The 13,300-nt window shown below is 42.0% G+C and overlaps 1 protein-coding gene across 1 annotated transcript in view; it reads left to right on the plus strand.

The window, feature by feature from the left end:
- The window catches only part of LOC132818194 (kinesin-like protein KIF28), a 95,441-nt gene extending 83,321 nt beyond the window's left edge, over positions 1-12,120 (plus strand). The window contains exon 23 of the mRNA XM_060828972.1: positions 11,953-12,120. Coding sequence (XP_060684955.1) covers positions 11,953-12,120 — 168 coding nt within the window. The remainder of the gene's footprint in view (positions 1-11,952) is intronic.
- The last annotated feature ends 1,180 nt before the right edge of the window (positions 12,121-13,300 follow it).

Consider the following 13,300-nt stretch of genomic DNA (forward strand, 5'->3'; position numbering starts at 1 on the left):
GATGTACAGCATGGAAACAGACCCTTCAGTCCAACCTGTCCATGCTGAACCAGATATCCCAACCCAATCTAGTCCCACTGGCCAGCACCCGGCCCATATCCCTCCAAACCCTTCCTATTCATATACCCATCCAAATGCCTTTTAAATGTTGCAATTGTACCAGCCTCCACCACATCCTCTGGCAGCTCATTCCATACACGTATTACCCTCTGTGTGAAAAAAGTTGCCCCTTAGGTCTCTTTTATATCTTTCCCCTCTCACCCTAAACCTATGCCCTCTCGTTCTGGACTCCCCGACCCCAGGGAAAAGACTTTGTCTATTTATCCTATCCATGCCCCTCATAATTTTGTAAACCTCTATAAGGTCACCCCTCAGTCCTCCTTTTATATCCTTTTTTCCATTGTTCGAAATTTTGTTCAGCTCAGGAGACTGAATGCTTGGTCTTGCCTCTGGCTGGCCCCCCAGATATCCAATAGGTTATCAACTATACACATCAGGCAATTGAGGTCTGTACTCATGTACAGTCAATTTCATATAAAAGTTGACCTCCTACTTTTGCCTAAAAAATCCTTAGGTTTTTATAATGTCTCATGCTAGTATTAGGAGCACTGAATGAAGGCAACAGTCCAGAGATTACTTTTCACAAAGAATAACCTTTATTGTCAGGTGCATTCGAATGTGTGTACTGAAATGTTCATAATGTCACTGCTTTGGTGCCATCTTAGGTGCAAGGTAACCTTGTGTTTGTTACATTGGGATTATATTACAGATCCCCTGCTAGTCAGAGGGAAATTGAGAAACAGATTTATAAAGAGATCTTGGTAATCTGTAAGAATAATAGGGTGGTCATGGTAGGGGATTTTAACTTTCCAAACATCGACTGGGACTGCCATAGTGTTAAGGATTTAGATGGACAGCAGTTTGTTAAGTGTGTACAAGAAAATTTTCTGGTTCAGTATGTGGATGTACCTACTAGAGAAGGTGCAAAACTTGACCTACTTTTGGGAAATAAGGCAGAGCAAGTGACTGAGGTGTCAGTGGGGGAGCACTTTGGGGCCAGTGACCATAATTCCATTAGTTTTAAAATAGTGATGGAAAAGGATAGACCAGGTCTGAAAGTTAAAGTTCTAAATTGGAGGAAAGCCAATTTTGATGGCATTAGGCAAGAACTTTCAAAACCTGATTGGGCACTGGTAAAGGTACAGCTGGAAAATGGGAAGCCTTCAGAAATGAGATAACGAGAGTCAAGAGAAAGTATATTCCTGTTAGGGTGAAGGAAAGGCTGGTAGGTGTAGGGAATGCTGGATGACTAAAGAAATTGAGAGTTTGGTTAAGAAAAAGAAGGAAGTATATGTCAGGTATAGACAGGATAGATCAAGTGAATCCTTAGAAGGGTATAAAGGAAGTAGGAGAATACTTAAGAGGGAAATCAGGAGGGCAAAACGGAGACATGAGATAGCTTTGGCAAATAGAGTTAAGGAGAATCCAAATGGTTTTTACAAATACATTAAGGACAAAAGGGTAACTAGGGAGAGAATAGGGCTCCTCAAAGATCAGCAAGGTGACCTTTGTGTGGAGCCACAGGAGATGGGACAGATACTAAATGAGTATTTTGCATCAGTGTTTACTATGGAAAAAGACATGGAAAATATAGAATGTAGGGAAATAGATGGTGACATCTTGAAAAATGTCCATATTACAGAGGAGGAAGTGCTGGATGTCTTGAAATGAATAAAAGTGGATAAATCCTGAGGACCTGATCAGGTGTACCCTAGAACTCTGTGGGAAGCTAGGGAAGTGATTGCTGGCCTCTTACTGAGATATTTGTATCATCGATGGTCACAGGTGAGGTGCCAGCAGACCGAAGGTTGGCTAACGTGGTGCCACTGTTTAAGAAAGTGATAAGGACAGGCCAGGGAACTATAGTCCAGTGAGCCTGATGTTGGTGGTAGGCAAGTTGTTGGAGGGAATCCTGAGGGACAGGATGTACATGTATTTGGAAAGGCAAGGACTGATTAGGGATAGTCAACATGGCTTTATGCATGGGAAATCATGTCTCACAAACTTGATTGAGTTTTCTGAAGAAGTAACAAAGAGGATTGATGACGGCAGAGCAGTAGATGTGATCTATATGGACTTCAGTAAGGCGTTTGACAAGGTTCCCCATGGGAGACTGGTGAGCAAGATTAGATTTCATGGAATACAGGGAGAACTAGCCATTTGGATATAGAACTGGCTCAAAGGTAGAAGACAGAGGGCGGTGGTGGAGGGTTGTTTTTCAGACTGGAGGCCTGTGACCAGTGGAGTGCCACAAGGATTGGTGCTGCATCCAATACTTTTTGTCATTTATATAAATGATTTGGATGCGAGCATAAGAGGTATAGTTAGTAAGTTTGCAGATGACACCAAAGTTGAACGTGTCGTGGACAGCGAAGAATGTGATGTCAGATTACAATGGGATCTTGATCAGATGGGCCAATGGGCAGAGGAATGGCAGATGGAGTTTAATTTCGATAAATGTGAGGTGCTGCATTTTGGGAAAGCAAATCTTAGCACGATTTATACACTTAATGGTAAGGCCCTAGAGAGTGTTGCTGAACAAAAAGACCTTGGAGTGCAGGTTCATAGCTCCTTGAACGTGGAGTCGCAGGTAAATAGGATAGTGAAGAAGGCATTTGGGATGCTTTCCTTTATTGGTCAGAGACTTGAGTACAGGAGTTGGGAGATCATGTTGTGGCTGTACAGGACATTGGTTAGACCACTGTTGAAGTATTGCATGCAATTCTGGTCTCCTTCCTATCGGAAAGATGTTGTGGAACTTGAAAGGGTTCAGACACGATTTCCAAGGATGTTGCCATGGTTGGAGGATATGAGCTATAGGAAGAGGTTGAATAGGCTAGGGCTGTTTTCCCTGGAGCATCGGAGGCTGAGGGGTGACCCTATAGAGGTTTATAAAATCATGAGGGGCATAGATAGGATAAATCGACATTTTTTTTTCCCTGAGGTGGGGGAATCCAGAACTAGAGAGCATCAGTTTAGGGTGAGAGTGGTAAGATATAAAAGAGACCTAAGAGGCAACTTTTTCACGCAGAGAGTGGTACGTGTATGGAATGAGCTGCCAGAGGAAGTGATGGAGGCTAGTATAATTGTAAGGATAAATAGACAAAGTATTTTCCCTGGGGTGGGGGAGTCCAGAACTCGAGGTCATAGGTTTAGGGTGAGAGTGGAAAGGTATAAAAGAGACCTAAGGGGCAACTTCTTCATGCAGAGGGTGTTATGTCTATGGAAGTGGTGGAGGCTATTACAATTGCAACATTTAAAAGGCATCTGGATGGGTATGTGAATAGGAAGGGTTTGGAGGGATATGAGCCAGGTGCTGGTAGGTGGGACTAGATTGGGTTGGGATATCTGGTTGGCATGGACGAGTTGGACTGAAGGGTCTGTTTCCATGCTGTACATCTCTATGTCTCTATGACTCTGTAAACAAAAAAACATTAACATAGCAATATAAAGTTTTTAAATTTACTCAAATTACTTAAAGTCCAGAAAAGGAATAAAAATATTATAAGTAAAGGAAGTATCTTTAAAAAGTATTCAAATTGTAGACCTTTTGCTGAGCCCATACCCGCTGGACTTCAGAATTCCAAGCCTTGCTGCCTCCATGTGCTGGCCTCTGGCCTGGGACATGCCTCCACGACCATGATCCAGGACCCACCTCCAGGACTCATCTCCCAGGCCAGCCTGGACTCAGGCTTTCTCCCTCCCGCTGCGTGCTCCGGCCCACAACTCACCTCCAGGACTGATCTCCTAGGCCAGCCTGGACTCAGGCTTCCTCTCGCTGCGTGCTCTGGCCCACAACTCACCTCCAGGACTCGCCTCCAGAATGTCTCCTAGGCCAACCTGGACTCAGGCTTCCTCCCGCTGTGTGCTCTGGCCCACAACTCACCTCCAGGACTCGCCTCCAGAATGTCTCCTAGGCCAGCCTAGACTCAGGCTTCCTCCCACTGCAGGCTCCAGCCTGCGACTCACCTCTGGGACCCGCCTCCGGGACCCGTCTCTCAGGCAGACCTGGACTCAGGCTGCCTCACACTCCAGGCTCTGGCCTATGACTCACCTCCAGGACTTGCCACCAGCACAGCATGGTCTCCGGGCTGGATTTAGACCCGTCTCCATTTGCTCTGAGTAAGTTTATAAAGTTAAAATTATGAATGGGATGGAGAAGAAAAACTGCAGAAAGGTGAAGAAAAGAAGAAAGAGAAAGGAAAAGGAATTAGCAAAGCACAGGAGCACTGCCTGGAGCATCTATTCTGCCGCCATCTTGAGACCATCTTTTCATTCATAATTGCTCTTTTCTTATTTAAGCCACCTGGAATAGCAATTCCCTGCTGGCTTCTGAATCACTGAGATTTTTCTGAATCTTACTTTTTCTTGGCTAAATGCCAGTGACATCTAGTTTTTTGGAGGGTTTTCACTTCAAGGCCAGGTGAGATTTCTCACTGTATCTTACCACACTCACCATATTCACTATTTGTCCCTCCCTTACAGAATTCCTTTCATCTGATTCTAACCAAATCTCACCAAAACCTGTTCCTGGAACAACTTGCCACCGAGCAGATATTTGTGAAAAGACCAGCATCCCTTGCAACCACGCCATCTTTAACGGGCTGCCATGCACCTGGATAAGTGTTGATGTTGTGGTTACTTCCAACAATTATCTGCAGCATACTCTCATGCAAGTTAACAATCATTTACAGAGGCAAATTTAAGGACAGTCTGTCCTAGTTTAGCAGGCCAAAACTCTCCTGAATACAAAAACACCATTTAAAAAAAAATTCCCCTATCTGGTTTATTACTCAAATTCTAATCTTGTCTTTGCATATTCATATCAAAAGCAGATTCTCCAGTTCCAGGTACAATCTTAACTAACCCGCTCAGGACTTTTTCATCCTATCCCAGCCTGGCTCCATCACTGCAACTGTCTGCTTCACCCTTACCTGTTTATCACCATCCCCACCTTAAGTTTCCTAACCAGTTCATCTTTTGTCATTCCCAATGTCTTTCTGGAGAATTCTGTTGATCTCCTTCTTTATGGTGTACAAGGTTTGGCTGGAGAATTCGGCTCCTTTGCCTTTATTGTGAACATATAAATCCCGACTTAACTCTTACAACTGTCAACCCAAGTAATTGTCCCTCACCACCAATGTAGTGACACAGAAACCACAAAAGCCTTGCTGCTCACAGAACAAAGCTGGCCTGACTGCCACTCACTCACACATGCAACCCTATTCTCTCAGCCTAGTCACTGTTTAACACCAGGCCATACCGTTTACATGTCCTTAGCCACATCCATGTCTAAACACCACTACTCTATCTCAAATGTCCACTGAAGGGGTACAGCTTGTTATTATCCAATAGGGAAGCAAGGTAGACAAGCAGGAGGCTGGAAGAGCACAACAAGCTGGGCAACATCAGTTGAAGAAGTCAACATTTCTGGTGTAACCCTTCTTCATACAAAATGTTGATTTTTCACCTCCTGATGCTGCCTGACTTGCTGTGTTCTTCCAGCCTCCTGCTTGTCTACCTTGGATTCCAGCATCTGGAGCTTTTCTTGTCTCAAACCAATAGAGGAGCAGGCAAGCAATCGGATAAATCCTAACAGTCAGCAAAAGTGAACACAAACAAAATGGATAAAGACTTGATCCATTGTCCCTATCCATTATCTTTCAAGCTCCCTGCCAAATGACAGATGATTCTCCTGACTGCTCCTGAGGCCCGACAAGACTGTCTGTTACCCACTCTCTGGACTGTCTGTTACCCACTCTCTGGACTGTCTGTTACCCACTCTCTAGACTGTAATCATACATAACCCCCTGACTGTGACTGGCCTGAGTGGATGATAGACAGTGACCAAACTGTCTGAATGATGTGGGTGTGGGACTTGAAGATACCAGCACTCCTTGACTGACTGGAGCTCCACCATCCCTCCCACCCTTGATTTGACTGAAGACTTGTCCCCAACTATTTTCTGACATGGCCATTTAGATGAATAAATATGCAGTATGTGGCACATGTCTCTGATGTCCACCCCTGAGAGATCCCTACTGATGAGCAGCCTGTCTGGGTAAGAGAGCAGTCAATATGGCTGTGCCATTTCACTGATAGCTTTTACGTTTTGGCTGAAGCACCAACACACCAACAGTCACACTGAGAGACTGTGCAGTAAGAAAGCAAGTGAGCTGCTCTGAAATACAGTCCCATTCTCCGGTCCTATCTCTGTAACCTTCTAAATTCATCACTAGCTCCCATTTGAAACTTGACTGGAATCCGCCTCCACCATTCTCCCAAGCAGAACAGTGTGCAACCTGAAGATTCGCCTCATATCACTCCTAGCTTTCTTGCTGACAATCTTGAAATTGTGAACCCTAGTTACTGACATACCAACTAGCAGAAGCAGAATATCATTCTTCAGCCTGTCAAAATTGGTCATAATTCTCCAGGGAGAAAAGCAAATTTTCTCTATTTTTTCCTTGTATTTAAATCTCTCATTCCTGGTATAATCCTAGTAAATCTCCTCTGCACTTTCTTCAGGGCTCTAGCACCCTTCCTTAAGTAAGGTGCCCGGAACAGAACACAATGTGTCAAATACTTGTCTTACAGTCTATGCTTCTTTAACACTCTGCAAGTGGATTGGAGAGGTGCCATGAGGATCTTGAAGAGTTGGCAAATGTGGATGCCAATGTCCCTGGGTGAGGGCTGTTGTTTATGGATCATATTTGGTGCTGAGCAAGATGGAGGCTGACCGCAGTCCATGTTAAGCTGAATTCGCTAGGTCCCCATTCTCTCTTCCGTGCGGCTACTTATCAAAATTGCATTTGGTAAGATAAGAAGTTGTGCAAATCAAAGGTATTTAACAAGCAATTATCCCCTTTGAGTAGCAACTCACTGCTGCCTTCTGGGATACTCACCTCAATGCCTTGAAGATGTATAAAGAATGTATCTAGTTGCTTCGAATATCAAGATAAGCTTCATTGGATTTCTCATGCAATTCTGTTACAAATTTCAGCATTGCTCGTCTTATTCAGGCTTCTGTAAGATTCTATGGAGTAATTCCCAAGAACTGCCATGTAATTCACCCCTTCAGTAATATTACTAGTGTCCAGCTCAATTCCTTACTGTTTGTCTAAAGGTTTGGTCACATAGACTTGAATTTTTCATAAGAATATATGGCATTCAGTTTGCCTGCAATCAACAAAAAAAATCATGCCTTTTGTGCAAATTTCACAGAGAGCACGATGTTCCCACTCCCATGTTTTCATCCCCACCCAGTTAAGCCGGTCTGAGAAATTCACAACTTGAAGCAGAGACAGTACGTTGTGCCTCAAAGATGAGTTTATCTTTTCATACAAGATCAAGGATATTTTGAAGAGCCCAGACAGTGATGTCCCACTAAACAAGCAACAAAAGATAATGACAGCTGTGACAGAGGAAGAAGTTCTGATTTATTCCTTTCTGGAATTTGGGCATTGATGGCAGAGTCAGCTATTGCTGACCATCCCTAATTGGCTGACTGAAGATGCACTGAATGGATACAGCTGGACACTTGCTTCACTCAGGATATACAGAATGGTAATGGTTCCTGCACCGTGCACAACACAGTGCAAATGTGAAGGTTGTAGATCTGGGCTGAAGAAAGTGCTAAGTGCTTTGGCTCTTCAGAAGATTAGGAAGAGCATGAGGATGAAGAGATGGAGTGATATGTTGAAGTAACTATGTGTGGTGAGGTAATCTGAGGCAATTACAAGTAACAATTCATATTGCTGCCTGAGATGACCTGATTAAGGCATGTGTTGTATATGAGTCTGAAATTATCTGTCATAAAATGTGCAAATTTGTGACACAATTTTTGAAAAGCAAGAAATCACCCAGTTATCCATACAAAGGAATTAATGAGGGAGAGCAACAGAAGAAAAAGCTGAAGTTTTCCTTGGGCAGCCAAATTTTACATTTCTGTAAGCTTGATATTAATGTCAATGGTCATATCATATATTGCACATTAGACACCTAAATGAAACACATGAATTAAAATTAACAAGGTAATCGGTTACTCAGCTATCATGACACATTTATCAGCTTTAGCGTTTGATATCAAGCCTACATGAGTAAGTGTTATAAACCATGTGATATGGTATGCTACCAGTAGACTGTTTCTTACTCCCATAGCTAGGCATAATGAGATTGGCCATCTCCTGCACTTACTCTTCTGTGGTCATCAAAGTGAAGGTGGCTGAAGGGCTACCTTTGGTTTTCTGTTCCTCCTGGTGGTCTCTGTGCTTGTCACCTGCAAAAAGAGAAGGAAGAGATGTCTGAGCGTGAGAAATTGATGATTTTGGAGGATAGAAGGGCAGCATTTGTGGAGGATCACTGTGAGGGGTGGATGTGACATTGTATTGAGATGAGGCTGAGTGTCACTGATAGTTTGTTAAAGGGGATGTGAGGAAGTACCTACACATAGAAAGGGTAATTACTCCTGAAGGTGTGTTAGCATGAGGAGTGATGTGCAGCTGAAGAAGGAAGAATGAGAGGTAGTGTGTGGATGGTTGGGCTAACGCAAACATTAGGACTGTTGAAGTGCTATGCCTTAAACCTCTTCCACCACTATCTGCTAAAGCACTGGACTACAGTCTTTCTCCCAATCTCTTCCATCATTTTCAGCTACACATGTTTATTTTTGGAAACAGGCTTTTTTTTAACCTTTGTTTGTGCAGAAGAGAATCTCCCTATCTGTCCTGACAGCCTCTAGTCCAGAGGTACATTGGGGAAGAACGTTACTGCCAAGTCTGTTTCTGCCTTCATTTATGTAGCTTCTGGCTCTATCTCCTGTGCCTCAATCCTGCTCCTCACGTGCTCTCTGTTTGGCTGAAATATATTGCAGTGGGTTCAGTTAAATAAAATGAATTTGAGAATTGTGACTCTGTAATAATTATGAACCAGTATTTGCCTTGACATTGTTCACTATTCTGGACATGTGAGAAACTAGACAACATTTTTAAGTTTTCTACCTATTGTAAGATGCTTAGGTCAATTTATAAAAGATTTGTGATGTTTGTGTCGGTTTTACTTTCTATATTTATTTTCTCTAATGTAAGGATTAATGGCCTTAACTTTAGTGAATGCAGCATGTGTTACCGCACAGAGCCACCGGACAGTTTTCTAGGTTGTTGTCTGCTTGAGTCACAGGTAGTCAGGGTAGTGAAGAAGGCATCAGGTATGCTTGCCTTTATTGGTCAGTGCACTGCGCATAGGAGGTTATGACATTGGTTAGGCCACTTTTGGAATACTGCACTTAGTTCTGGTCTCCCTCCTATGGGAAGGATGTCATTTATAAGGATGTTGCCGGGATTGGAGGGTTTCAGCTGTAGGGAGAAGTTGAATAGGCTGGGGCTATTTTCCCTGGAGCGTCAAAGGCTGAGGGATGACCTTACAGAACTTTATAAAATCATGAGGGGCATGACAAAGTGACAAGTGCCAAAGTCCTTTCTCCAGGATAGGGGTGTCCAAACCTAGAGGGCATACGTTTAAGTTAAGAGAGGAAAGATTTAACAGGGACCTAAGGGGCAACTTTTTCATGCCGAGAGTGGTGCATGTATGGAATGAACTGCCAGAGGAAGTGGTGGAGGCTGGTACAATTATGATATTTAAAAGGCAGCTGGATGGGTACATGAATAGGAGGGTTTAGAGGGATATAGGCTAAAGTCTGGCAAATATGACTAGATTATTTTAGCATATCTGGTTGGCACGGATGAGTTGGACCAAAGGGTCTGTTGGTAAAAAATGAGGTCTGCAGATGCTGGAGATCACAGCTGAAAATGTGTTGCTGGTTAAAGCACAGCAGGTTAGGCAGCATCCAAGGAATAGGAAATTCGATGTTTCGGGCATAAGCCCTTCATCAGGAAAGGGCTTATGCCCGAAACGTCGAATTTCCTATTCCTTGGATGCTGCGTAACCTGCTGTGCTTTAACCAGCAACACATTTTCAGCCAAAGGGTCTGTTTCCCTGCTGTAAATCTCTATGACTCTATCTGAGCTTTGACAGTACTCAAGATGCTAAAATGGTCTCCAGGTTTATAACAGCACAAAAGGGAAGACTTTAATTTGCTTTCTGTCCTACTCCTGGTAGAATCCACAATTATTTGATGTTTGCCAAAACTAACCAGACCATCGTACGCACATCAGAAAAATGTCTCAAAATATTTCAAATCAATTCATCCTGTTACTGAAGTTCAGTTACTGCTGGTACATTACCAAATGCAGTACTATTTATGTGCATAGCAAGGTCATACAAATAGCATTGGATTTCTACTTTTCACTGTCAGAAATTAATACAAATCCAAATAATCAGACAGGATAATGGTTTTAAATTTTACAATGATGATATTTAATGCCCTAGAGGAAGGACAGACATTAATTCAATTCATTTTGCTGCCAGTCACAGCTATGATGAGCCCAGGGACACTGCACAGAAAGTTTTAACTTCTCCAATGTAAATTGAAGGGATCAGTCACACTCAGTAGGTCCTTTGTGCCTCCTGGCAGCATGGCACCTTACTGACAGTCTTGGATTAAATGCTGTGACTATCACCCAACAGTAAAATTATACACACTAGTCACAGGAGATGTTGAAAGAAATTGGAAAAACAACATTGAAACACTCAAATATTAACAGTCAAAAAGAGATTTTTTTTAAAAATTGTGACTTTTTGATTAAAAGTTTGTACTCCTCTGCTAAGTATTATTCTGAATGTATAATCAAACTATAACAAGAAATTCTGTAAGTATTTAATAGAGTATTTAAGTCTCAACCATTTCTTCATGGCATCCAGTTTCAAAAAGACCTATTCATATAAATTATTAGAATGTGCACATAGGAGGTATAGTTAGTAAGTTTATAGATTGGAGGAGTAGTGGACAACAAAGAAGGTTACCTCAGAATTGATCAAATGCGCCAATGGGCTGAGGAGTGGCAGATGGAGTTTAATTTAGATAAATGTGAGGTGCTGCATTTTGGAATTGCTAATCAGAGCAGGACTTATACACTTAATGATTAGGTACTGAGGAGTGTTGCTGAACAGAGACACCTTGAGTGCAGGTTCATAGCTCCTTGAAAGTGGCATCATAGGTAGATAGGATAGTAAAGAAGGCATTGGTATGCTTTTCTTTGTTTTTCAGGGTATTGAGTACAGCACTTGGGAAGTCATGTTGTGGCTGTACAGGACATTGGTTAGGCCACTTTTGGAATATTGCGTGCAATTCTGATCTCCTTCCTATTGGAAGGATGTTGTGAAATTTTAGAAAAGATTTACAAGGATGTTGCCAGGGTTGGAGGATTTGGGCTAAAGGGAGAGGTTGAAAGGCTGGGGCTGTTTTCCCTGGAGCATTGGAGGCTGAGGGGTGACTTATAGAGGTTCACAATATCATGAGGGGCATGGAGAGGGTAAATAGACAAAGTCTTTTTCCTGGGATAGGGGAAGTCCAGAACTCAAGAGCAAAGGTTTAGGGTGAGAGGGAAAAGATGTAAAAGGGACCTAAGGGGCAACTTTTTCACCCAGAAGATGGTGCATATGGAATGTGCTGCCAGAGGAAGTGGTGGGGGTTGGTAAAATTACAACATTTAAAAGGCATCTGGATGGGTATATGAATATGAAATGTTTAGAGGGCTATGGGCCATGTGCTGGAAAATGGGACTAGAATAGATTAGGATATCTTGTCAGCATGGATGATTTGGACCGAAGGGTCTATTTCCATGCCGTACATATCTATGACTCTAATTTCTTTCCATATTTTACTTGAACTTTGCATCTTCCTTTGGATAATGATATTTAAATCTCACTTTATATTTAGGTAAGGAACTTTTCATGGTGCTTCTGAATTAATGTTTCTTTTGTAATGCATTTTAGGATGAAGAACGTATTCTTTGCCTCAGGTATTTTGCAAATGAAAGAAATCAACTGATCGAAGAGCTGGGAGCGGAATTGGAAAGTTGTGTGGGAAAACTGAAGAACGACATTGCTAAAATTATCAAAAGAAAGAAAAAACTTCAGATTGATGCAGTGTCACCACCTTAAAAGAAAATCTTCGAATGGAAGTTGGACTCATATTATTCATGTGGTGTTAACTGTTACCCAATCAAAATAAAGCTGAAAGGGTTTTTTTTTATTTTTGCTTGGTTTTGTTAATGATATTGATGTTATTTTATGACTTCTTGCAATGTTGGTGATGTTACCATGATAGCAATAATTGCACTGAGACAGTAGGAGTGTATCATTGCATTATATTTCTAGGTTACGTATTGCAGAATTTTGAATCAGGTATGAAAAAAGAATACTCACATTGGGATGATTTATCACTTACTGCTGATGACATTCCTGCTTTCCTATTTGTGTCTTTTCGATGGCCTCAAGAAGTTAAGTATTACTAAAGAAGTAATTATGGTGATTGACTACAATAAACTCTGTTGGTTGTGCTCAAGTGGTGGACATTGGGATAGAGTCCAATGTTAGGACTGCCAAAAAAGTGGAGTGTGTTCAGTTGCTTACTAGGTTGGTCATACTTCTTACTTCCTGTTGCTGCACTCTCAATCTGATTGAGCGTTGAATATTGCACCATGTTCCCAAATTGAGGCAGAGGACAAGCTTTGAGTGTCAGTGAATGAGCCATCTATCACAACACTCTGCCTTTCTTTACAAACATGGTGTTGGTATGTTTGATCCAATTAAGTAGCTGGCCAGCAACATTACAGATTATGGGCCATCAATGAAAATGCTATTTAGAAGTGTGAGAATATAGGCAGGTGAGAAAAGACTAGACGATTGTGAAGTGTTGGCTTTTTTTCTTCAAGATATCATTGCCTGTTATTTATAATGGTATGGTTTTTGTTTTCCTTGCTGCCTATCAGAATGTTACCTAAATCTTGTTCTTAGCTGTATCGGGCTGATTTATTTTCAGAAACATTGAATTGAATTTTACCAGCCATTTGAAAGATTGAACAGAAAACATAAAATCTGGCAAAATAGCTTGGGAAAGCAGTAGGTGAGCTGCCCAATTTCTTGAAGAGAACATGACAGTGTGATGCTTTGAGTGGCTGGTTTGAATGCTGCTGAGAGTTGTAGTCCATCAGCTTGCATGAAAGGCATTCAGAGACTGCATTAGACTTAGCATTGGCCTTGTGAGTATGAGGTAGCAGAAAGATGATGGTGCTATTTATCATTGCAGAGTGCAGAAGATCATTGACCTCCTTTATACTCT

This window comes from Hemiscyllium ocellatum, chromosome 8 (genome assembly GCF_020745735.1).
Source record: "Hemiscyllium ocellatum isolate sHemOce1 chromosome 8, sHemOce1.pat.X.cur, whole genome shotgun sequence".
Taxonomy (NCBI): domain Eukaryota; kingdom Metazoa; phylum Chordata; class Chondrichthyes; order Orectolobiformes; family Hemiscylliidae; genus Hemiscyllium; species Hemiscyllium ocellatum.